A 27,057-nucleotide genomic window follows, 5' to 3' on the forward strand; every position below is an offset into this window, starting at 1 on the left:
AAAAAAGTTTGACGAGTTGAACTGTGATTTGATAAAACTAATTGCACATTTTTAATGAACTACAATAGGTAGAGAGAAACACTTATAATCAAGTTACTGTAAAAGGAAACTACAAGTTACTGTAAAAGGAAACTACAAGTTACTGTAAAAGGAAACTACAACTAAATACTTACAAAAAAGGTCTGAGTTCTATCTGTATTTTTTGTTACTCCATCAGAGTCATCACATGTCCTATACGAAAGCATCCACTGCTGTTCAACTATGTAAACAAATATAATAAGTATTAACAAGAGGATCCAATAATCCTGTATTCTAATATGACGTCCTTCTTTCGCTTTGCAGACAAACGCATGTTTTTATTCCAATAGAACATGAGTTGCACAAGATTGACGTCACAATCAAAATTGCAATTGCTGTTGTATTTTGTACAACGCCGTAGATCAAAATGAACATTTGTATTGGTGTGTTCGCTAGGAAGTTAAATAAAGATCACTCTAAAAGTAAGTTTCAATTTTAAATCGAGAAATAAATGGTTTTCTATAACGTTTTATCTTTCTCAAATTTCAAAATGGCTGCCTTTTTAATGTGTCTTAAAGATACAAATTTAAATTTTCGGCTGAATCAAAATTAAATGTAAAATGGCCTTCAAGTAGTTTCCAAACCTTTTTGCCTTGTAATTTTCTGAGACGATTTTTGAAAATTTACTATGTTAATAGCCTTATGTTAATTCTGCAAACTTTGGTTCAATTTCGGGCAGTGGTTTAAAAAGAGACGAACATGTCAATTCTCTAACAACAAACAGATAACAAGATTGACAGGCAGAAAACAGAAAAGTAAAATAACAAAAAACCGAACTCCAAGGAAAACCCAAAACGGAAAGTACCTTATCAAATGGCAAAATCAAAAGCTCAAAAACATCAAACGAATGGAAAACAACATGGTAAATTGATGACTTCGGCTCACATAGCCCTATTTTCAGGTGGGGTAATTAAAAGTATGTATGTATACATTTATGTGACGGCAACCCTAAAATCCAATAAAAGTAGACACCTGAATGGCCATTTCGCAGGGGCCTTATATCCATGATACCATGGTGCTATCTGCATAGATCTGAAAATAGAAAGTATTGCACATGTGGGGATAAGGAGTAAGTTTGGTAAGGGTTATTTTTGGCCCCGATTATTAAGTTCAATGTTTCAAGATAAAAAATTTATTAAGTTGATGAAAAGACATGTGAAAAAGTGAAATAGAACTCTTTTGTCAAAGTCTTGTTATAATACGTTGATTTTTACATCCCAATTAGATTTTTGCGAAATTTGACAAAATCGTCTGGATTTTTACCAAATTAAAGCTTGGGAAACATAGAGCGCAGGAGTCGACAAACTAAACATTCAAGTCAGAAATGTAAAATGTCTTAACAAACATTATGTTGTAAGATCTTATTTGTCGACGCATGCGCCCTATGTTTCCTGTCCAAAACATCAATAGAAATTTACCCGTTTTCATTGAATTTTCGTGGAAAAATCAAAATGAGTGATATTTGTGACGTCATGAATAAGATCACAAGTACTTAAATTTTCAACAAAAAGACATATCTCTTATCTAGTCATTGTATTAGCAATGATTCGTTTTGATATTGGTCAATGAATCCTAATTTGAAATTTTAGCTTGAAGTAGGGGCCATTTTTAGGGGCCTTATCGAACCAACTCCTTTTAGAAAACGGTGCTATATAAATTCAATGGTGCTATTTGATCAAACTGGGGAGAATGCTGACAAAAGGATAGTGTTATTAACATATATTAAACTATAAACATTCCAAGCCTAGGAAAGTGATTGATACGACTACAGTCATGGTCTTACTTGGACAAAAAAGATTTGTTATCAACAAACACAATTTGAGGAATAAAACCAAGTAAGAATATATCCTATCTGCTGACTTTGGATAAGTATGTATGTCAGGGTTATATTTGTTTTTGCCAACCCAACCTTTACTCTCTATGAGCAGAATAAAAAAAAATAAACAATGAATATAAAGAAAAACTAAGGAAAGAAAAAACATAGATAATGTTAAAAGACAATATATGTTTACACTAATAATATTCAATGATACTTACTTGGGTTCCAATGAATAAGAGAAATTCTTGAAACTTCATCTTCATCCTGTTTTCTTTCAACTGTTATGTTCAAAGGTCCTGGCATAGGCAGGTGACCAACTGGTGTTATTGAGAAAGAATATAGAATAGATCTTATCCTACAATGATATGAAAGAAATCATTATAATATTGTATGTGTTTATTAATGGCAGAATGTATGAGATATATGAATACGCATACAAAACAGATTTTCAAATGAAAGAAGAATGTAAAGCCCGTTTTGGTCCATTATATATATTAACTTTTAAGATATCAAATACCATCATTCAGATATACATTGGACATTAGTTTGTCAGAATCAGTTAAAATATACTTGAATTTTGTCCTACATATTTCCTATACACATTAATCTTCTCACAATTTAAACTTTTAAAATTACTGTCTTTTTAGATCTTTCGATCAGTGTATTTATATTTGAGCAACAACTGTGCAATTTGCACTTCTTCTTGCAAATTGCTGGTTTGAGTAAAAAAAATCTTTGGGGGTAAGTACATGTACATCCATTAAATCACAATCAATATGCACATGGCACTTTGTTGTCAAAAATGTAAATTAGGACATAAAAAATAACCTTCCTGTGAAAGAGTGACCAGACAAAACTACTAGTATATCATCAAACTCAATAATCAATAAAATAATATTATTCTGAAAGGATTGAAACAATTTTACAACTACTATTTAGAGGCCCAAAACAAAGACTATATCATATCCCTTGTTTCGAAACCCAAATAAGTTTTTTTTATCAATCTTTACCCAGAAAAGATTTCAGTCTATATAATATGAGAGTGAACAAAAAAGAAAAAAAGGTGTTCACTTATTGTAAGTCATAAACAAACCTTTTATACAATAATCTCTCTACCATATCCTCAGTTTCAGAAGGATTTACAATATATGGCTGGAAATTAAGTGCAACATCAGCTCTGAAGTCTGTTGATAAGTCTTCATCGTCTAATGGCTGCAGCATTATACTTTGTCCTGGCATTAATCCTGTCAAAAGTATAGTTGGTAAAAATATAAAGACTAGTTATGGCTATTACAAAGGATATATGCTACTGCTAATAGCGTTACTACAGACTATAAAAGAGAGGCGAAAGATACTAGAGGGACATTCAAACGTATAAGTCGAAAATAAACTGACAACGCCATGGCTTAAAAAGAAAAGACCAACAGACAAACAATAAAACACAAAACACAACATGAAAACTAAAGACTGAGCAACACGAACCCCACCAAAACTGGAGGTGATCTCAGGTGGTCCAGAAGGGTAAGCAGATCCTGCTCCACCTGTGTCACCCGTCGTGTTGCTCATACTAGTACAAACCCGGTAATAAGTTTAATTCGGTAGGTAACATTCGGGAAAGGGGACGGAATTGTAGTTACGACATTAGGAACATATCCGCTATCATCTGTGAAATGGATATTCCATAACGGTCAACCAACTCGTGATGGCGTCCGTAAAACTTACTAAGGGATGATTTCAGCTTTTCCACTTGGAACTCTTGGTTTAATAGCTTCCATGTGAGCAGCAACCCTCTATCAAGGAAATCATGATAGGAAATACAAGCCCTGGAATATCTATGGCAAAACATTTAAGTAATTCATGAGATTTTTCATTATTTCCTGAGCTTTAAATTTACTAGAACATAGTACTTGCAAGTACTTATTATAATCAAATATAATACATCAAGTTAAGCTTTTTTCAAAATATATTTTAATGTAAGTGTTGGTGATCATCCCCACCAATTCATCTCCAATTTTACCCAATTGTTTTGAGTTTCATTAGATCAAAATCAATCTGTTCAGAAATTTATCCAATCTAATCTCAAAGAGCCACTGTGTTATAGTGCAAGTGCAAAAATAAAAAAAAAATATTGTTACAATCCTATTAGATTTTATTTTCACTACATCTTTACATTCATACTTTGGCTTAATAACTTTCATGTTAAAGTGATATGAAAGATAAGGTAACGAATTTTAAAGTGCCATGTTACTATCAAATTCAAGCATTCACTTTATGGTTAACAAACATCAATTTGAATTTTAATCCTGAAATATTCAGTAAAATAATTGCAATCTTTTAAAATCCTTAGATAATGTAATTGCTTTTTCTCTTCTTATTCCAAGTCATCTAGGATATTTATCAAATTTGGAATTTCTGATACCAGAACTCATCCAAAATATCTTAAAGTATTTGTCAGCTATGTATGGTACTACAGCTTTGAAATCAAATAATTTCAATCCATTACAATGTGTCAATTAGACAATATGATTCCTCTGTTTTATTTACAGTAACATGTCAGCAGAAAAGTACAGAACTATTTTTCAAAGTGGACACCCTAAGGATGACATTAGCCAAGTTGTACATTGGCATAAAAGCAACATTTTAGCTTAATGGCATTAGGATCAAACATACCTTCAGGAGTTGTTACAGATAACACTGGAGTTTCTCTTTTTTCTCTTCTAGAAGAAGACATATCATAATCAATACGGATACTTTCCCCATGTTCTGAAGTTTGTAGTTTAGTCGTGTTGTTTGTGATAGTAACAGAACCAAGGGATTTATTAGAACACAACATAGCTTCATTACAGACTCGCATTGTCATAAACAAAGTTCTACCAGGTTCCATGTGAAATGTTTCACTCACATCAACACTTGAATTGTTGCTATTATTCTGAATCTGCATTACTGATAATGGTCTAGTTTTATATCCATTTATATAAAGATAACCATCCTTTATCATTGCTGACCCAGATGCATTTAATCCAACCCACTGGCAAGGTAATATGTCATCTATGTATTCAGCACTTCCGATACACATATCTAAAATGAAAAAGAGGGTGCAAATAGGACATTGTTTGGCTTCATTTATACTTATCATACTGTTGTTCTGGTTTTGGTAACATTTAATTAAGTGATGTCTGTATTAAATACAATATACTACGGTATGAAAAAAATCAGAATAAATAAGTATTTGTTAAGCAGGTAACTGCTGAGCGATGAACCTGAAACCATGTCAAAAGGAATAGCATGCTGACATGAAACTTAAATGCGACGGAAATTTAATTGGACGGACATACAGACGACAGACGAACATATTGACAGACCGACAGACAGACAGGAAAAAACAGTATACCGAACTCCGCCGGAATATATGATTTCATTTGAAGAAGTTCAGTATTATATTTATTTTAAACAGAGAAACAACAAGTATTCCATTTTAAAAATGTGTTGAGATGTGTTATGTACGGTTATGTCACTTCATTGTTTTATCCTGCTTTAATTTTTGGTTTTTATACAAAGCAATACTTGTAATGCTGCTTGAGAATCGAAATTTGTGTCTAGAAACAATAGATATAAGAATTCAATAATTCAAATTCTTTATGTTCCTCTACATGTATAACTATATTATTATGGATTGTCTCAAGCTTGGCAGACACGGTCATTCCAACAAAAAAATAGTGATAATATTTAATGACATCTCACACTTACCATATTTAATAACAGATTTATCTTCACTGGCAGTAAATGTCATCCCTATAGATGTGGGATCAGTTGATTCCCTGGCATCTCTAGGATTGACTTTATTTGGAAATTCTTCTGTTCCAGGTAAAGTATTGTTCAAATCATCTGTTTCTGGTGGCACTAACAATACTATTACTCCTGAAAACAAAGATGTATAGCACAATTCATCATTTTATTAATACAATTTGTGACAATTCTAATTATTTGATAAATAAAAAATGCTGAATTTACTATAATCTTTTATTTGTTTTTTGTATTTACTACACAATTTTTTAAAAACTGTAAGCCTCAATCGTAATTTTCATATAAGACTATGTACGTACCTTTTGTTTCATTCCACTGTGTGAATGCCCCACCTCCATTGATACATCTAACAGAAACAAAATATGAAGTATTGTGATGTAATATTCCACTAAAGGTTTTATTTTCTGCTACCATTTCTCTACCAACAGACTGAAATTCCTGCAAGTCTTCTGCTCCAACTGTATTACCAATAGCCCATTGAATATCCTAAATAAGACATAAATAGATGTCATTTTTTAAACAAAGTGGTGAATTTGATCCATCTGTGAAAATGATTTAAACCACGCATTTGATTTTTTATGTACAAACAAAGACTTCGTCCAAGGTGGTGGCTGGGGCCATGCCTACTGTTTTTATAGATATTGATATTTGGTAAAAATAGTGCATACACGTAACATAAAATTGGTGAAAGACACACATAACCAGGTTGCAATACTTATCGCTTTTTTATTGTTAATGGATCATTTTAGATTTTAAGCCTGGTATCTATGATGAGTTTATTTATATGGTTTAAACAGAGAAAATTAGATAACCGCTTACCACAACTTGGCTTTCATCATCATAACATCTCCAAAATGCTTTTATTGTATCTTTAGATGCCTGATAATTTACTGGCGTAAATTCTCCTTGGGTGACATCTATATAGATTTGAGAATTCATTATATCAGTGTCAAAAACAGGTGGTGTGTCATCAACATAAAAGGCGCTTGATGATCTAGTAGCTTCTAGGCCGGATCCAAGAACAGCTTTCACTAAAATCCATAAAAATGGGGAAATCAAGTATACAAAATTTTATAATGTGAATGAGGAAGTAAGTAATCATTTGTGTTTTTTTCAAAACTAAATGCAAAAATATATTGAATTGACACCTCTAGGTACAATTTCATTCCTGTTTTTGGTCTAACATCAAACAGGAAATAGTATATGCAAGGTTACTTTTTTTTGTTTACTCAATATTATCCTTAATTAACTCAAGTTCTCAACTGATTTGCCACTTCAGAATTTAAAGGACTATGGGTAATTTCATTGTTGGTACACAAAACTGAATGTAGCATCATACCATTGGATGAAATTACACGGTTTATGACGTTTCAACCGATCAAATCACTTTGTATATACTTTTAAAAAACTTACACAGAAATCGTTAGATTTTGAAATGGCAAAACAATAAATCAACATTAAACTTAACACGGTGACGTAACATAGTTCCTCATTTTCATACATTCTACAAAGCAGATTCCAAATGGTATTTTATAATTCATTATAGGAATTGACTATCTGCACATTGAAGACTGACGTTATTAAGGGTATACATAGTTTGTATGGAACATGTCACTACCTGTTATATAGTAAGCCAGTGTTTTATTTTCCTGATGACCTGTTTCATTAACATATGTCTTTACTGGTGCTAGGTTTGTATCTTGTAAGGTAAATATATAATTTGTTGTATCATTAAGATTGCAGGCTGAATTACACATATATCTAGAACACAGTCCTTGACATGGTAAGCATGGTGCAAGTACTTCAATAAATGGTGACACATCAGTTAACAGTTTTTCACTCCCTATACCGGCTTCAAATTTTATAACTGGATTTGTTCCACCTCTGAATGGGTCACCATAGCGACAAAGGGAACCTTGTGGTGCCGGCATTATCAGATCTTTAAAAAAAGCTTTGGTGGAATATCTATTAAACATGTCTGCATTTTCTGGAACTGTGTTTTCACGATTCCAAACATGTAATACTAATTTTGCCTGATTACTGAGATATGGAATGCCACACATCATTGTTAGTTCCTCTCCATCAACAAACACAAATAAACACCATGAAATCTGTAAACAATAAGGACAAAGCAGTTCTAAATTGTGATGAAATAAAAATGTCAGCAAATGCTAGGTATTAGACAATGTATCCAATATATTTATTTATAGACATTCAGAGTTTGGAGATTGACATGCTGATCTGTGTAAAGTTCATATCCGAATCAAAATATTGTTTTCAAATGAACATGGTTTTTGATTAATAAGGTATTTAAATAATCAGATGCAAAAGAACTGGCCTTTCTTTAGTCATAAATATAAAAAATAAAAAATTCTAACAAATCGATTTACTTAATTAACAAATATTTTACTAACATCAACAGCATCATCTCTTTCAGGTCTGATTTCTATCTTAAAATCGTGAAAATTTTCAGAAGGGTCAAACCCTAAACTCATCTTTGTCTTCATTGGGTTAAATGTGTTGTTGTAAGACTGGCACCAGGTTACAATCATTGGGTCTTCGCCTAAAACAAATAATGAGCATATTATAAAATATCGAAGGAAAAAGAAAACTACATACTGCCTTTAATCATTATTTGGATGATGCTTTTTTCAAGCCATGAACTCTGAAAAGTTTCTTAACATTCAGAAAAGTGAAACTGTTGGCCTTGTTATATGATTTTCTAAGGAAAAACACTCTGCCTACAGGATTTTTATTGTAAAGGAAGACAATTCCATTTGCAATGTTTATTTTATTCAGTTTTACAATTTGCCAAGACCATAATTGTGGATTAACTTATAACATGCAAGATCCTTGCTTATAAAACAGTTTTTGATGTGAAGTGTGTGTATATAAATATTGTAATATAAAACTTAGTATAGTCTACATTGATTTATTACCACAGGGTTCCATTCCAGTTAACTGTTAGTCCTAATATGGTAAGTATTACCTTATATGTTGTTAAAGTTTCTACATTGGTCAAGACTTAATTAATAAATTGTAAACAATTCCCAGCTAATAAATGTTTCAATTTTTACAAAAACTTATTTTGCAAAGCACTCAAAAATGTTTGAGTCTGCCAAGGAAGGTGCCTCCGAATGATATAAGCAGAAATTGCGAAGTCTATGTTTTGCTACACATATGGGGAAACACAAAAAAAGATTAGATAAAATATCAAAATAGCAGGGGCACAACTGCTTGTTGAATAAAATGTTTTTGTACGCAGAAATGTCTTACGCAATGTTTTAATAGGGGAATCTCAAAAATCTCTCATATCTACATTTTACAGTATACATCTTCGAGTTTTGATTTATGGCCCTTTTACATTAAGAATTATTGGTTGCCTTCCGAATGACATATACCCGTAATGCAAATAAATTCAACTGAATACAAAAATAATGCCTGTAGTAGCATGTATGATTGTGTCCAATGGAGTCTCTACAAATGAAAAATTATGATTTGTAAAAAGTTACCAGAAAATATCTGTATACCACAAGCTGCCTGTGTGATAGGTATACTAGTGTCTATTGGAGTATCTACAATACTTCCATCAGGATTGTTTACTATTTCATACTGTTGTATTGTTGTATTTAGCACTGGTTGTTCTGTTGTTGTTGAAGTTGTTAAAACTGGCAATGTTTTGTTCCCATATTTGTTATATAAATATTCTGTACAATTACAGTAACTACAAGCCTAAAATCATTAATGAATACACTCATGAAACAAATGTACTCTACAGAAGACAAGGATTTCTGAGAAAATTTTTTTTTTCTCAAGAATATGTGCACATCATGCTACCCTCGCACTATTAATTTCATTGTTTAGTCACCTAAACATCTTGGGCTGAAAGACCAAGTTCATTTTAGCCTTGAATTTTAACTTTATCATAATATACAAAAAAAGACACATTTTGGGTCTTAAAAGGTTCTATAACAAAAGTTGTAATGGTAAATAAAGCAAATCAGTTTATTACAAGAGTGCATGATATGATCAAAACACAGCACATTTTGGATGTTTTGTCAAGACACGAAGATTTTTGTGCATTTCATCGACCTGAATGCTTCAGAAAATTTTAGCCTCAATCTATGGTCCAACATGTTCTGTCACCAAAAAAGGTGCCTTGGTTAAATTGAATTCCAGGAAAAAAATAGGTAGGGGCCAACGATATTTATGCAAAAATATGTTCAAAGTTATGAAAAAGGGACCAAAACAGAGATTTAAACATTCATAATGCATACTTTAGGAATTAATCAACTCGTCATTGATATTCCAAAAAATGGTTTCAGAAAGTATCAAAGGTCAAAATTTGTAGTACTTCAAACACATCATTTAAACATCGAAGTTTAAGGAACAATCTTAATCCTTTGTAAACTCTCTCCCTTAGCATAACTTTTGAAAATTCAACACGATAAGGAACATGTGCACGAAGTTTCAAGTAAATGACCACAACTTCATGGTAAGCTAACGTAAACCAATACTTCAATCCAATATATTTTATATTCAATAAACCGTGAAATAAGGATACAAACCATAAATATTCTAACACTTTTCTATCCTTATGATCATGTATTGATCAGATAAGTTAAGCCCTATTCAATTGAAGTTTTTATATGATGTTGTACTGTTACACCACTGTCCCAGGATAGGGGGTGTTGGCACCGGCAATCATGTTTAACCCAACCACATTCTGTATGTTCTTGTCCCAAGTCAGGAGCCTGTAATTCTGCGGTTGTTATTTGTTGTTGTTCATCTTTTATTGTTTTTCGTTTATTGTTTTGTATATAATCAGGTGGTCAGTTTTTTCGTTTGAATTGTTTTACATTAATTTTCTCGGAGTCTTTTGTAGCTTACTATGCGGCATAAGTTTTGTTTATTATCGAGGCCGTAAGGTGACTTATAGTTGTTATCCTGTACTTCATTTGGTCTCTGGTGGAGAGTTGTCTCATTGGCAATCATACCACATCTTACATTTATGTGTACTAACTAAACTCATCATAGAGTTAACATTTTGTACGCCAGACCCAAGTTTTGTCTACAAAAGTTTCATCAATGATACATAAAATTGATTTTAATTTGATTGCAACACATTATTTGCAATGCACACCAGTCATTGTGAGAAACTAATAACTTTTGAAAATTAAGCCCATTTAAAGTTGTCACCTTCATCTCATATAAAAAAAAATCAAACTAGTGGTGTCAATATAGAAGGCATTAAACTCTTAACCAAGTTGGCACATTTTGTCATTCAAGTTAAAATTCCGAATGATTTGTAAAACTCAGTAGATTAAAAATCTCTGTTAGATTGAGTATTTTTATTATCACTCTCTGACAAAGACAATAAGCATGATTTTACTCTGTCAAGAAATTACCGGAAACTACAGACAGAAAGATAACATTTAAAGTCGGAAAAGTCAAATTCAATGTTTGAATGTCAGAGCATCAAAATGATTTTTCCTTACTTACTCATTGTTTCGACATCTATCATGAATTGTGTTAATGGAATACCTTTTATCGAAGATAATTTGGAGAGGAATGGCATCTCTAAATGAGAACTCCATTAAAAGTTACAGAATCATAGAAATTAAAATCAATTGATCCAACTTATGTATAAAAAGATTAAGATTAAGATTCAACAGAATGGGGCTTAAGGAAAAAGCTAAATACATGAACAATTCATTACGGACTTACAAATTTATTTTGAACTATGTAAGAATAAAAAAGACTGAAGATGGGTACTTTTTTTTCTTTGTCACAGAATTATAACTCACAACCTTTGATAACTCAAACCTCAATTACGTGAAATATTGAGTCCCCGATATATATGGTATCGACTGTAAGTTGATTGTTTTCTATCTATATGATTATATCCAACTTAAGCATATAATCAAAGTATTGCATCAGCTTTTTCTTTACGATACTAATGTATTATATGCCGGTAATATACATACAACTGGAACTGGATCCATCAAACAGCATTCACAAACATGGGCTGCCCAATCATAGTCTTCTTCATAAGTGAATGTAGCTATTTCAGCTTCTGGTCCATCCCAGAACATGACACCAGTGATAGCTAGACCATCTCCTCCCGCTGCTTTAATAGTTACCTGAAGTATCAACGAAAGTCTTGGTGTAAACATCTATACTAAAATGGAAATATGATTTTTAGCCTAGTAATACTGCATCATTTAAAGGAATAAAATGATAAGCTCCGAATATCTGCATATGTATAAATCCTCCTCTTTTTTGTTTCATAATGTCATTCATTAGTATTAATTTGAACCCATTTTATAGCCTTATCACTCGTATTAATAAATAACAAAATTTCTAAGCAATTTGATTTACTCCTTCAATTGAATACAACCTCGCACAGTTTTTTTTTCGTTCTGAAACTGCACTATTATTTTGATCTCTATACTAGTAATACTTTTCATCAGCTACACAAACAGACTTTAATAAGAATATTTCAAACTAAAACAATTTTAGCATTTGCAAGTATTAAATTTTCATTTTTATTTAGTATTAAACATACACTGCTGTTTTAAAAAAAGATTATTATATTTTTAGAAAACTGTCATAAAATGGTATCTTTGAAGCAACTTACATGATAAACTCCACCATTTTCTATGTCGGCTGGTCTAACATAAGCACCTGTGAACATTTTATTCATATTATTGTGTCTAGCGAGCTTTACAGAGATAGCATTGTCATAGATCAGTGTATCGATGTTCTCTTTACGGTGATGTAACTTCCATATCGTACCGCTGGGATCTCTGAATCCTATTTGCTCAAGTCTTCTCCAATCACTATCGTTTATCATAGATATATGTCTGGATGGGCATCCTGGACCATCAGGGCTAGGCAAGTGTATTAAGGTACCTGCATTTAACAGAAATAATATGTGATAATATTGATTATTTTAGAGCTTATGTTCTTTGATTATAACCAATAAGGAAATATCCCACAAGTGAATGTATCATCACACTGTTGGGTAAAAATCAACTCCCTCCTTAATAATTATATATATAAAAAACAAAATTGATAAAAAATTGGCGATCAATTGAAATGTTTTCTACATCCTTTTAGCACTCGTGTGTTGCTCAGTTTTTTAGGGGACTAAACATATCTTACTTAAAATAATAAGAAAACAAGAATAATTAAAGAGGAATTTTGATTCAATACAAAATAAGACCTTTAACGATAGAAGAGTGATATACTAGCTAGCTATGAAATCGGATTTAACCCTCCATTTTCGTCCGAAAATTCTAGTATTAAGTCAATCTTACATAGTTCAAAATAAATTTGTAATTAAGTCAGGAATATAACAGTTGTTTCCTTTGTGAGGACTTCCCCTTTTTTAATTTACCTTTTAATTTTGTTTTTTGTTAATACTATTATACCTGTTACTGCTTTTCCTGAACTGAACCATACTTGTTCTTTTAAGAAATCTCTTCCAGCAACTACTTTCCCTTGTGTCGGTGTTGACAAGTCATACAATACTGGCGGAGAATCTTCTATTGTGTATAATCCTGCTTTATTTGTTACTTTAAATTGTACAATATATGGTGTGTATTCCTGATAATGAAATTGGAATAAAATTATGAAATTTACTGATAATTCCAACTGCACGTTGTATTAAAATGTATATGCATCTTGGTTTCATTACAACAAAGTATAATTTACCATTGTACTGCTATCGAGGACAAAAGAATGGTTAGAAAAAACTGGTATAGTTTTGTCATCAGTTCTTTTTAAAGATGAAGAATAAAGTTGTTTAAGTCTTTTCAATAGAATAACATAAGTCTGCATTTTATTAGATAGAGTTCCATAGTAGACCCCATATCAAAAAATTTATTTCAACCAATTGAGTACGTCAAACGGATAAACAGAAAGGTATGCCTCCTGTACACATGGTAAAAAAGTTAAAAAAAAGATAAATTCACCCTAACCTGAAACATTAGTATAGCATTACAACATAAAAATCAAATGAAATGGCTGAACTCGATCAAAATTTTTTTTTACAAAAGCAAGGAAACATACACTGAACGAATAAATTTGATCGATGACACAATATAAATACAATATGTAAAACAATGTCAAAAAGACAATTACAACCTTGGACAAAATGACGTTAAATAGAATAACGTACATTTGTAACTTTAAATATGATAATTTTGTTGTTAGGAGTACCGAAATATTTTTACAAAATAAATTTGTTGTTCATAGTACGAGAACAGAAGTAAAAATTTACCGTTATACTTAACACTTACCAAAGAGGGTACATATAAACAAGAGGCCCTCAAGAGCCTGAATCGCTCACCTGTAATTTTTTGCTTAAATCTTTCTTCAATGATTATTTTTGCTTTTCAATATATATTATTGAGTGGCTTAAAAATGCCATTTAAATGTTCTTTGTATCTGTCATATTTTCTTCAAAAGCAAAAAAAAAAAAAAATGCATTTTACCCTTATGTTGCATTTTAGCCATAGTGGTTATGTTTCTTGACATACAAGGAAATAAAATACAAAATTTATACTCGATACTCTGAAACTCATTCAGCCCAAGTTTGGCTGAAATTGATTCAGCAGTTTCAAAGGAGAAGTTTTTTTTTAAGTAAGCAAACTAAATAAACAAATTGTGAAAAATTGTCTTTAAAGGGCAATAACTCCTTAAGGGGTCAATTGACAATTTTGGTCATATAAAATTTATTTGTAGATCTTACTTTGCTGAGCATTTTTGCTGTTTACAGTTTATCTTTATCGATTATAATATTCAAGATAATAACCGAAAACTGCAAAATTTCCTTAAAATTACCAATTTAGTGGCAGCAACTTAACAATGGGTTATTAGATTCATCTGAAAATTTAAGGGCTGATAGAACTTTACCTTATGAACACGTTTACCCTATGTCAGATTTGCTCTAAATGCTATAGTTTTTGAGATATAAGCCAAAAACTACATTTTACCCCTATGTTCTATTTTTAGCTATGGCGGCCATGTTTTTTTGACGAAAAAAAAAATAAAACACAAACTTTATTTTAGATACCCTTAGGATCATTCAGCCTAAGTTTGGTTGGAATTGGTTCAGTAGTTTCAGAGGAGAAGATGTTTGAAATAGTTTACACCGTACGGACGACGACGACGGACGCCTTCGGAAAGGTGAGCTAAAATTGTGAGACGAGATATAACACAATACAAGCAAACATTGAATAACAAAAATGCATTAAAAATTGTGTCAACAGCTCAAATCTGCTTTTGCAGTTGTTAACTTTAATAAGTTGAAATATTAGATAAATTACACTTATAAAAAACCCATCAAAATGAGAAGAAAAACGAGAACCTGCATGACGTCATGAACCTACGTCATTGACGTTGTCTAGGAAAATCAAGATTTTACCCGTCGAACATAATGTTTCATCAAGGAAGATTCACTACGTTATTGGCCCATGAGAAAAGAAACATTTTATAGTCATATTATAGTCATTATTATCATATTTATTGGTCACTACAATTTTAAAGCATTAAATAATGATTTACATTGAATGAATAACACTATGTGTAAAACATACCTCAAGTTGTAGATCAACAAAGCTGTACCCCGTGTAATTACTTGTCAACTCTATCCAGTCATGTAATAATGTTTGTACATTTTGATATGAACAAGAAGAAGAATTCCATAAAGAAACTTCATAGGTTTCTATACCAGACTCTGGATCATTATAATCCTCCCATAGTACTTGTATGGTGCTGTTATCAACAGTGTAGGTAACAGACTGTGGATAAAACAACAACAATAAACTACTTTGCAAAAGTAACAAATGTTGCAATTAAAATCTGATTGCACGCCTTTTTACTTTACTGAAACATATTCTTACCTTTTTCTTAGAAATAGATAAGATAGATATTTTCCAAATCAATTTTTTGTCAAATACATTTGTAAAATTAGTTGTACAACAAAAACCACAGTGTTTTAGGAGATAACTGTTTTGTATTTTAAGCTCCGACAGCATCAATTGGTGATTTGATGGTAGTAAACGGGTATTTGCGACCATCAAATCACCAATTGATGCCTTCGGAGCTTAAAATACAATATTGTTATCTCCATTCTAATGAAACTGATGGCAAACAACGTCAAACAATACACTTAAAATCTGTCTTACGTCGTCTGCGTTTGCGCGTACGTTTTCATAGCATCAATTGTGAATTGATGCCATGAAAAATAGTGACGTTTTCAAATCAAAATGAGCGTTACAAACGATGTTGCATTAGAATGTCCCTTTACTGGTCTAACATTGGAACCTCAAGAAATATTTAGGATTCTTTTTCTTCTCAAGAACAGCAAAAACCAGATGTGAAGATTACAAGGAAGGGGTATTTACCAATTTGTTTTCTTTGGGTACAATTAAATGGCCACGATCACATTTATAATGGAAAAATAATCCTATGTAGTTGTAAAATTTCTCCCAGCCAAATATAACTTACCATATCATACAATGAGCCTGTAGTTAGCATGCCTTTGATAGGAGGTGTCAAATCAACAACAAAGTGGTAGGAAGTCATTGCACATTCACCTGACTCATCAACACCTGGAAAAATAAATCTTTTTACCAAAACTCCAAGGAATCATATATTTTACCTAATTCTGTCATAGATTTTATGATTTGGTTTGGAAATTTGTCTGCACCTGAAAATCTTATATTAGAGAGGGAATACAATACCTTAATTTTTACAACTTCGTCTTATTTGCCCTATGAATTTACTTATTCGTAAACAAAGGATATTGAATTAGCATTGCAGTAAGATCTTTGAATATTGCCCTTCATGAAACTAAAATCGACTATGTTTGGATAATTCAAAAAATAACTTAACATGAATTGCCAGTTGTGTAGCTACATGCATTTACATAAAATAATGATTGACAAAACTGCCTTTCAATTGTCCCCCGCGTAGCACACATTTTATATGTACATGGACAATAACTCTATATTAAATCTTTTCAGATTGATATCTTACAAGAAATATATGCAGATGTACGACCACATACGCCCTGTCATAAAACTATCTCTGTCAGGTGGGTGGGTCGCTTTGTAACCATGTTCCAATTTGCTCATAGGTTTTGTGTACACTACATTATTTTGCAAGCTACACCGTTAATTGCTATCCAGATATCCAGATATTAACACTAATATGATTTTATTTTGGTATCCTGATTTGCTTAGCCTGCTAAAGTCATCTTTACACTAAATTCATTAAAGGTTGCTGATTAATAATTTAGACCGAGACAATATGATTTATTTCTTATTTGAAATTGTCCAGGTATCTACATGATGATACCAAATCATTCTGCTAGGTAGAAAAAGCAGCGCTCCGATGAAACTAATATAAAAATAGATTTTATAAAATACCGTTCTTGTTGTACATTATGAACACATAATTAAAAACCTTCCAGTTATAGTCAGCAATAAACGAACTGTTCCAAAAAAGCATATTATATACATTGTACATCTTATTCGCATATATGATGCCATCAAGTGGCACATAAAGTAATTCTAAGTAACCTTTTTCAAACTGAATGAAAAACTACTTTCTTTACTTCATACTGTCTAAGATCTTTAAACATTAACATTTAAATCACTAAAGCTTACACTATGGTTAACGCAATATGATCATACTTTTGATAAGGCATGTAACCATTTCAAGACTTTGTGCATCAAAATGAGAAGTGGTTAAATATCACAATTTCAGCAAAAATGGGTCCAACACGTTCGTTATGCATGTGTGTGTAGTAATGTCATAGATATTAACGAATGTAATCAATGCATCACTGGTAAATGATTAAGTCAGGGATTTCGTTACCATAAACTACTTAAAACGTTTACTAAATTCTTTCATAGATACAAAGCTTTGAATAGTAAATTTGACCTGTTCAAAACGTATAAAAAACGGTATTTCACATCCTAAATTTAACGGTAATATTGTACTTAAAGCGCGGAAATCACAATGTGATCCGTGTAAACTCATCGAAACTTTAAACAAACTTATTTGTAAAGGTTATCTTATCAATGTTGTAATACGATCTTTGAATATTGTTTACATTGGCACAAATATAGATTTTATCATCAACAAATTAAAACATAACTAAATTTGTATTCTTTTCGAATGTTTTTTTTGGGATGTATAAATACACATCCACGTTTATTTTCTATATATACATTATACATATTTATTATAAGGTTAGTCTTAACTATCCTACTGCCTGTACTTTTATTTTTGGCATTGCAAAAGTCATGTCTTCTTTGACTATCCATGGCGTTAAAACACTAAATCCGTGGGATGTGTTTTGAATGATTTAAGTCTCTGATGCATGATTTTTTTATTATTAATTGTTTTTGGCTTTTTTAAATCAAACTAGCTTTCAGTAACTGTAAGTACTCTCAAATCGTACTTACGTGTCGATTTGACCTATTGACACAATTTGTTATGCATTTTTGTTCTTCAATAATTACTTGTTTTGTGTTATATCTCGTCTCACTATTTTTTATATGTACCACGTTTTAGAAGTGTTTAGTATTACGATAAATTTTCACTTCTGTTCTCGTACTATGAACAACAAATTTATTTTGTAAAAAATATTTCGGTTCTCCTAACTACAAAATTATTATTTAAAGTTACCTGTGTACGTTATTTTATTTAACGTCATTATGTCCCAGGTTATAGTTGTCGTTTTGACATTGTTTTACATTTTGTATTTATATTGTGTCATCGATCAAATTTATTCGTTCAGTGTATGTTTACTTGTGTTTGTTAATACTTCTTTTTTGATCGAGTTAAGCCATTTCATTTGATATTCTATAGTGTGTATTTCTATGTTGTAATGCTATAGTACTGTTTCAGGTTAGGGTGAAGGTTGGCGCCTGTTAAAACGTTTAAACCCGCTGCATTTGTTTTCACCTGTCCTAAGTCAGGAACCTGATGTACAGTGGTTGTTGTTTGTTGATGTCGTTCATAAGTGTTTCTCGTTTCTCGATTTTTATATAGATTAGACCGTTGGTTTTCCTGGGTATCGGGTCCGTTCGCCCTGATTACATATTCGCCCTGGGTTCGTTCGCCCTGAGTCCGTTCGCCCTAGGTTCGTTCGCCCTACTTTAAAACTAAATTAATATAGTGGTATTAAGGTTTAATAAACATATTCAGATATTTATATGATCAATATTACCGAAAATATATATTCTCGAAATTATGAAAAAACATGGAAATATTTAAAAATTAATGGCTTGTTTTGGAGCATTAATGGGCTTCATTCTTACATTTGTTTTATTTAGAATAAATTTTAATGACTGTTTATTGTAATTTAGGGTGACATATGATATCTGTTTCTCCCACTTTTAATTATTTAGAATGCTGATTAGGTATAATCATGATGTTTTTGAGCTCACTTATTTTTGTATTAATTATATTTGTTGGATTAATAATGAAAGTAATATTTTTTTTTAAATAAACTAGTCAGCTTGGAATGAGTAAAAACAACGATGTACGAATTGTAAGACATAAAAGGGATTTTTGATTCGCACACAAGTTCGTTTTGACACATTTCCTATATAAAAAATAAGTGCTCTTTAAAATAATAGTGTAAAAAATTAAGGACATAACTGGTTTGTGATGCGAAGTTCGAATTGGATCTTATACTGTTAATGATTGTTCTGAAATTGTTAATATTTATCAATAAGGATAAATACATGCAGATAACATGGTCTTTAGTTGTTTTATATCAAATACCTTGTATTCCCGGTACTCTACAGTGCAGATCAAAGGAAAATAATTTTTTGGTAGCAGCAATACAGCATAAATATTCAGCGAAATTTTCAACAAACTTTAACATACTCTTTTCAAATAATAATATACAACAAGACAACAAAATAAAATAAAAATCAAGAGCGAACGGACTCAGGGCGAACGGACCCAGAGCGAACAGGTATTAGCGCGAACCTGGTACTAGGGCGAACACGAATCAGGTCGAACGGACCCGGATTCGTTTTCCTGTTTGAATTGTTTTACCCTAGTCATTGTGGGGCCCTTTATAGCTTGCTGTTCGGTGTGAGCCAAGTCTCTGTATTCAAGGCAATACTTTGACCTATAATGGTATACTTTATACAAATTGTGACTTTGATGGAGAGTTGTCTCATTGACACTCATTCCATATCTTCTTATATCTACTTAACACAGACAAATAATTTAAATAAACGGAATAGGTTTTCCAACAGCTCTCCTCAACTTCATTAGGGTAAATTGAGAACTGTAAACTTTAACACACTGATACAACCGACTTAATACTAACCTATAACCCAGGCAAAATAACTTTCTCCATGTTCCAACTCTAGATTCTCAAAACTGTAATAGGTGTTTTCATTTATATTTGTGAGAGAGAATATATTGTACAATTTATCCCTCTCTTCATTAGAGGCCTTTCCACCTTCAATCTAAGAAAAAACAAGAATAACATAGAACTTATTATGCTTCATTTTTAACTTAATTATATTTCAAGAGTTGACACACATTAATCTCTAAACCTTCAGCAATTTTCAAACTCTTTCAAAAGGTAATGAACTATTTTACTTCAGATAAAGGTCAGATAAAGCTTGTCAGATGTACAATTTCCTTCATAATCAAAATAACAGTTTTCGCATTCTTTTTTAATCCAAACACTTAAAGATTTTTTTAGGATTTAACCAGCATATTTTAATTTCAATAATTGTATAAAAACATCATGAGCTACATGTACTAAATATGGTAAGAACAGTTTGGATCAATAGCAAAAACCAAATACCATTTTTACAAACACTTCAAAGGCTTTTCTCATGGTCAGTAATTTAGAGCAATATTCATAGGTATGAAATGTTTGCCTGTTACATATATTTAAAATAATTCTGCTCCAAACTGAAAATAAAAGATAATATCTTGAATTTGTAAAATTAGAAAAATCCTGCATGGAACAACTTAAATAAAATTCCATGTTTTTCAGGGTTCAAAGTAGCATTAGAATCTTGAAAATATTTTCAATATATCATGCATATATGTTTTGTTCTTTTATTTCTGAAATACAGATGTAGTCCAAAAATAGAAACCCTTCCAACTGAAGCTTGAAAATTATGGCATGTGCATAAATATATTAATTCCTTGCAGCCAAGTCACACATTAAATTTTGTCCACCATAATGCTCAGAAACTGAAGTGAAGTTAAGTCAAGTCCATATAAAATGTCAGATTGGCATATACTAATCATAATGTATTATCATATGATAATGTATAGACCAAAAAAATACTTTTACACTAAATTCTTTAAAGAATATGCTTTTTGTCAAATTTTTTGCATCATGTTCCATCTTTAAATTTCAACTGATAAAATAGCTTGGCATTATCTATACATTTCGACGTTATATCTTTGGATATAAACCGATAAAGCAGCTAGTCATTACAAAAAACTTTAGTTTAAAACTTCTGTTATGAAATATTGAGATACATTTGATTTCAAAATGCTGCTATTTATTAACTTCGAATTTAATGAATTTTTAAGATTGTAATTTTCGCCTAAAAAGTACAATGAATGCAATTAGTTAGGCAATATTAACTTTTGTTTTTTGTTCGTCAAAGTAAGTTTGTGACTTTATAGTTTTTCAATATAATATATATATATATATATGTTTACAATATGATCTGCAATTCTACTATTAACGTTTTGAGAGTACAGAAAAATGCAAAAATCTCCGTTTTCTTCACAACAAGTTTATTTGTTTTATCATAATAAAAAGACAAAAAACAAATATATATAAAGCATACATAGAATTGACAATCTGTCCCATCGGCCTCTGAATGGTTAGATAACGCAACATAATACATTAATATATCTAGTTTGGACTGGAATCCTTCAAACTGTACTCCAACCTGTGTTCTGTTCTTTACAAAATCTGCCATTATCATTTTCCCAGCTAGCAAATACAAAACAACCGTTAAATTATTATTTACAGAGTGTGCTAGTGACCCCATATGGAATAAACTGACCCCATATACATGTTGTATATCGTATTAGGTCACTAGCACACTGTGTAATGAATTTATCTTACCGACTATCGTAACATGTGGTATTTAGACTAGTGGCCTATCAAAGTGATCAAGTCTTCAATACTTATTATTAAGAACCTACTTCCATTGGTATATACACAATTAGCTTTTATTGTGCTTTATGAATTTATTTCAGTCGTTGATCATCAATTTCTTCGTCTGTTGATATATTTCAGATTTTTCCTCAACATCTTGATGTTTTTACAAAAGGACGTAACACCACTACTAACCGCCGTTTATTGAAATAAGTCACGCCTACTAACCCCATATGACATATACACGGTCTCCACGCGGTTGCTTTTAACCAATTATATTCCTAGAAATGTATAGGAGGTAAGATAAGATTTTATACCATATTTACCAAGTCTTTTTTCAGCTACTTTTGAAATCTTAATCATAATATTATTTTTATAAAACAGAGAGCTATATGTTATGGTTGCTAATTTGTACTCCGTATCAACTGTCTCTTTTTTGGCTGTTTTTCTCTACCTAACAAAGTTTTCAAGAAAATGTCCTTAAAGTAACAAAAGTTTTCATAATTGTCATTTAAAGATAACAAGGCAATTGGCAATTTTATTCATGTTGATTTATTTGTAGGACTAATATTGGATCATTTTACTGCTTACAATTCTCTCTTTATCTTTTAAAGTTTTGAAATCAATTGTAAAATAGCAAATTTAGCGTAAACAAGTCATCTTTTAAGGGGAGAAACTCCTCTAAGTAGTGAATTGCCAGTTCTAGTAATTTGACAAACAACATAAATTTAATCCTGCTGATCATTTAGGCTTGTTTACAGTTTTCCGTTATAGTTTTTTTTTCAAAGCAATTACTTCTTAAAGGAGACGATAAGTGAATTTTGATAAAAAAATGTATGGTTGGTGATATCAAAGCTAAGAAATATTTGTACAAAAGTGAGTTGAAAGGCATCATACAGTGTATAATAAAAGGGACAAAAATGCTTAGAATATCCACCTACTTTTTCCCACAAAAATGATCAGGCTACTGTTTAAAGGTTTTACAATGTATAGCCCTTATTCATAAACGTTTTGATCATTATTTCATTTTTGGTCAATAATCTTTAAAACTATGATAAATAGATATAAAACGTTAAACTACTAAATAAGAATCCTGAATGCAAAAAACAAATACAGACATCTATAAAAGTATGAATATTTAACACTTTAGCTGTAATCTATTAAGATTGTTCAATATTATATTAAGGAAATATTAACATAGTGAACACTATTTCAATATATCAATAGCAAAGAATATAACATTTTGAAGTCAATAATAATATTTCAAAAGTCGAAAAAAAATTGTTCTGGAATTTTTTAAAATTAGAATGGCAGAAAGGACAGAAAGAACTGTCAATAGGTACATATCAATGCTTTTTTTTTTTACTTGAAAGGGCAGATTTCAGAAATATCAGTATAGTAAATGAACTTCGTCAATTAACAATGTCCTGTTTCATTATTTCTCTATTCTGTATTGATAAATACCTGCAATACTACCATCAAATCCAACACGGAATCCATTAGATGTTACAGTGGCAATGGAGTAAGATGCACTATAGGCTTTAACAGTGGAATAGTACAATCCTGAACCAGGAACCAGATCAAGGTTGTAGAAGGTTACAGATGTATTCCTGCCAACATCAGTAAATGGTACAATGTTATCCCTTGTTTTAGGAAATCTTCTGTCAGTTCCCACAGCTACCTCATAATAGGTAACTTGTTGGTTGTCATTTTGTTCCTCAAGTATTCCTTTGTTTACATGAAGTCCAGGATTTCCTTTAAATCAAAAATATAATCGAAACAAATGTCATTAATTGTAATAGATTGTTTTGATAGTCATTACTTTAACATAAAATAATTGATAATAAAATGTCATTTAAAGGTAAACGTTTAATCAGCATTCATCTGATAATTTTGGTACACACACAAAATAGGTAGATCTTGACATTCTGTACAATGTTGTTCTAATACATGGTTCCAGGTATTAGCCATTTTTCTACATTCTAACCTTTTATATATCTTCCGCCATGGCATTCATGGTGCGTGATGGAGTGAAAATAAATGAACAAACTTTCCTCGAATCCTCTTAGGATCGTCATGTGAAGTTTTAATTAAATTGGTTCAACAGTTTTAGATGAAAAAATCTCTGAAAAAGGTTACAGTAAATGGAGGGTAAGTCATAGCTAGTACTCATACTACCAAAAGAATAGATTTCCTTACAAACAGAAAAGAATGAAGTTTAAAAGGCCTAGATAATAAAAAATTGTTTTTCTGTGACCATATTTTGTGGCTTATATTGGGGAAATATTTAGTGTTTTCTCTGAAAGCATAATTTTTTTTTATCTAAAATAAATATATCTATTTCTTTGGAACTCAAATGACTAAATAATAATAATATATTAATGATAAATTTAATAAAAAAAACCTGCATATGTGCATGTTTTTTTTGGCTACGGAAATAGAATTAAGCACATTGAGATTTTTGAAATTTTTGGATAATATGTCAAAGAATTCTTATACAAACCAAACATGGGAATACTGAAATGCAATTATACCATTATTTACAATGAAAATACCTGAAATAACATCAAACTGTGCTTTAGCGGCAGCCGGTAACCCAAAACCATCCCAGTTAGCTGATACCCTTGTCCTAGATGGCTGGAAGTTAAGGTCATATCCAGTTATATCTCCATCAAATACTTTCCCAGGGATTAGTGGGTCTTGTTGAATTGTGACACCATTAGATCTTATAATATATGTATAATTCAGTGCATTGGTTACTTTTAGTAATGAATAGTACAAAGCTCCACTTTTCATGTGTAGTTCATCATTCATTCCAGAGGTTCTCACTTAAAAAAACCATCATACGTATATACAATATATGTACATTTCAGAAAATCTGAAAAATAGTTATTTGAGCTTTAGAAGCACGATCAGTAGAGGCCTTATGGCTGGTCATTTATATTGTTTACAGTGTCTCACTATCTTATAACTTCTACAAACACAAAAGAGTGTAAAAAAATCGTTATTTTCGGGAAATCACTCCTATAAAGAGTCTACTATTTCGGCAAAATTTTACTTGTTTGTAGATCTTGTCTTGGTGATCATGTTTGTTATTAAAATTTTCTATCTATGTTTCTAGTTTTCAAAATAAAAGCCAAAACCGCTAAAATTGGAAAAAAAAGTAATTAAAGAGCAAGATATCCGATAACCTTAAATAGTCGACAATTGATTTCAACCATTATTTGTATTTCTTGTCTTGCTGGGCATTTTTGCTATTTAAAGTGTCTATCTATCTATTATAATTTCAGGCTAATTTGCCAAAAAAAAAACCCACTAAAAATTGGTAAAAACCGCCATTGAAGAGAAATAAAGAGTTGACTGAAGAATTTGGCCATAATACTTATTTGTAGATCTTATTTTGTTGATCAATTTTCAAGATTTTAGGCAAACATCGTCAATAAAAGGCCACTGACTCTAATAAAGAGTTGTCTGACGATTTCGGCTATATAGCAGTTTTCAAAATAGTATACAAAATTTGCATTTTACCCTTATGATATAATTTAGCCATGGCGGCAATCTTGGTTGTACGGCAGAGTCATAGAACAAGTTTCATAAACAAGATACCCTAACGATGATTGTAGCCAGCCACGTTTGGTTGAATTTGGACCAGTAGTTTCGGAGAAGATGACATTTGTAAAAGTTAAGGGACATCAAACGATGAAAGACGACGACAAATGACGGACGCGCACTGATGGGAAAAGCTTAAAACAAGGCTGCAAACATTTTTTAATTCCCAACATTATCAGTTATTATAGATTGTTTTATAGTCATTACTTTAATATACAATTAAAGCACTGCTGTATTTTATAATTTGTATTAAATAATGGTGTAACATTCAAGACAAGAATCTTTTCAAATTGCAATTGTTTTGTTGTGTATTCAACAGTAAGGATATTTAAGAATGTTGAATATCTTATCTCTTTTTCTTCTGGTCTGCATGTCCAGTAGGATAACTTAAAATTGTACAGTTTTAAAAAATATCATTAAGAATGTGAAACAAACCTCCCATATCCAGCCATTGCTGAATGATCTGGCCATCAAGTCTTTGTACTTGCCACTCATATTTCTGGATGGAACATGGATCACCAGAAACAACCCATGATGCTCTGTAGGTGTCAAAACTTTCCTGAAAATCTCTGATAAATATTTGCATAAAATCCATAAGATACATGATTTGATACATGTGTATCTAACAATATTACAAGCCATCATTTTTTTTTTAATCAGAACTAAATGACAGGAATTGTCGATCTTACAGACTGACTAGCAAATAATATCACCTTTCTTGAAGTGTCTGTTTATAAATTATTATTAACTCCTTCAGGCAAAGTTGACCTTAGATGGATTAAGCTATTAGTTTTAGGCATTTTTTAAAGTCATATGTCTTTTCAACTGTACCGGATTTGAGAAAATCCTTGGCTTTCAAATATTCGGCTATGAGCGTTCCTGTTGAAAACAAATCGAGAAAAGAGCTTCCGACGGTTGAAATTTGAAAGGTTTTATTTTCATTTTTCATCAGCATGGCATTTGATTTTCATTAGCATGATGACAGGCGATGGGGTTTTTAAAAATTGACGCTTGACTATAAGCATAAAAGAAGTAAATTAGTTGCCATTTCTTTTATTATTATTTGACTCTGATGAAAATCTACATTGTCTAACGACAGGTTATCAACAGAAAACAGATACCAATTGACGACAAAGGCTCCATGAATGAAAAAATAAAAAATAAACAAAGATTACATATATACAACTGGACAAACAACAAAACAATTATTTCACTTCTTTCAAATCCAAAGTCAAATGGATAGAGATATTATGCTTTAAAAATGTTATTTCAATCCACTTCTTATAAAAAGAAAATAGATCAAGTCTTGAGATCAGGAAAAGAGCAGATAACAAATTATTATTGAACAGATTGATATACTTACACATCTCCTATGGAGTTCCTAAGAATGTCATTTATTCCAATATGAGACACAGGAGGTAATCCTTGACTTAAATAAGATAGATGTAAGCCATTTGATGTAGCAACACTGGCTAACCCTGCTCCATTTTCACCTTTTACTGATACATACACCTTAACAAAATAATGGAAACATTTTTCAAAATAATTCAATTATACTTAA

General features: G+C 31.2%; 1 protein-coding gene across 1 annotated transcript in view; it reads right to left on the reverse strand.

The window, feature by feature from the left end:
- LOC127706619 (uncharacterized) overlaps positions 1 to 27,057 on the reverse strand; it is a 127,694-nt gene that overhangs the window by 13,650 nt on the left and 86,987 nt on the right. The window contains exons 55-75 of the mRNA XM_052211275.1: positions 26,860 to 27,008; positions 25,932 to 26,065; positions 24,443 to 24,715; positions 23,352 to 23,642; positions 21,571 to 21,719; positions 20,073 to 20,214; positions 16,220 to 16,323; positions 15,307 to 15,510; positions 13,138 to 13,312; positions 12,342 to 12,616; positions 11,689 to 11,844; positions 9,214 to 9,433; positions 8,116 to 8,264; positions 7,320 to 7,812; positions 6,521 to 6,732; positions 6,001 to 6,187; positions 5,645 to 5,815; positions 4,568 to 4,975; positions 2,991 to 3,141; positions 2,116 to 2,252; positions 174 to 259 (exon numbers count right to left, since the gene is read on the reverse strand). Of these exons, the coding sequence (XP_052067235.1) occupies positions 174 to 259; positions 2,116 to 2,252; positions 2,991 to 3,141; positions 4,568 to 4,975; positions 5,645 to 5,815; positions 6,001 to 6,187; positions 6,521 to 6,732; positions 7,320 to 7,812; positions 8,116 to 8,264; positions 9,214 to 9,433; positions 11,689 to 11,844; positions 12,342 to 12,616; positions 13,138 to 13,312; positions 15,307 to 15,510; positions 16,220 to 16,323; positions 20,073 to 20,214; positions 21,571 to 21,719; positions 23,352 to 23,642; positions 24,443 to 24,715; positions 25,932 to 26,065; positions 26,860 to 27,008 (4,266 nt within the window). The remainder of the gene's footprint in view (positions 1 to 173; positions 260 to 2,115; positions 2,253 to 2,990; positions 3,142 to 4,567; positions 4,976 to 5,644; positions 5,816 to 6,000; positions 6,188 to 6,520; positions 6,733 to 7,319; positions 7,813 to 8,115; positions 8,265 to 9,213; positions 9,434 to 11,688; positions 11,845 to 12,341; positions 12,617 to 13,137; positions 13,313 to 15,306; positions 15,511 to 16,219; positions 16,324 to 20,072; positions 20,215 to 21,570; positions 21,720 to 23,351; positions 23,643 to 24,442; positions 24,716 to 25,931; positions 26,066 to 26,859; positions 27,009 to 27,057) is intronic.

The sequence above is a fragment of the Mytilus californianus genome, unplaced genomic scaffold (assembly GCF_021869535.1).
Source record: "Mytilus californianus isolate M0D057914Y unplaced genomic scaffold, xbMytCali1.0.p SCAF_6, whole genome shotgun sequence".
In the NCBI taxonomy this organism is placed as follows: domain Eukaryota; kingdom Metazoa; phylum Mollusca; class Bivalvia; order Mytilida; family Mytilidae; genus Mytilus; species Mytilus californianus.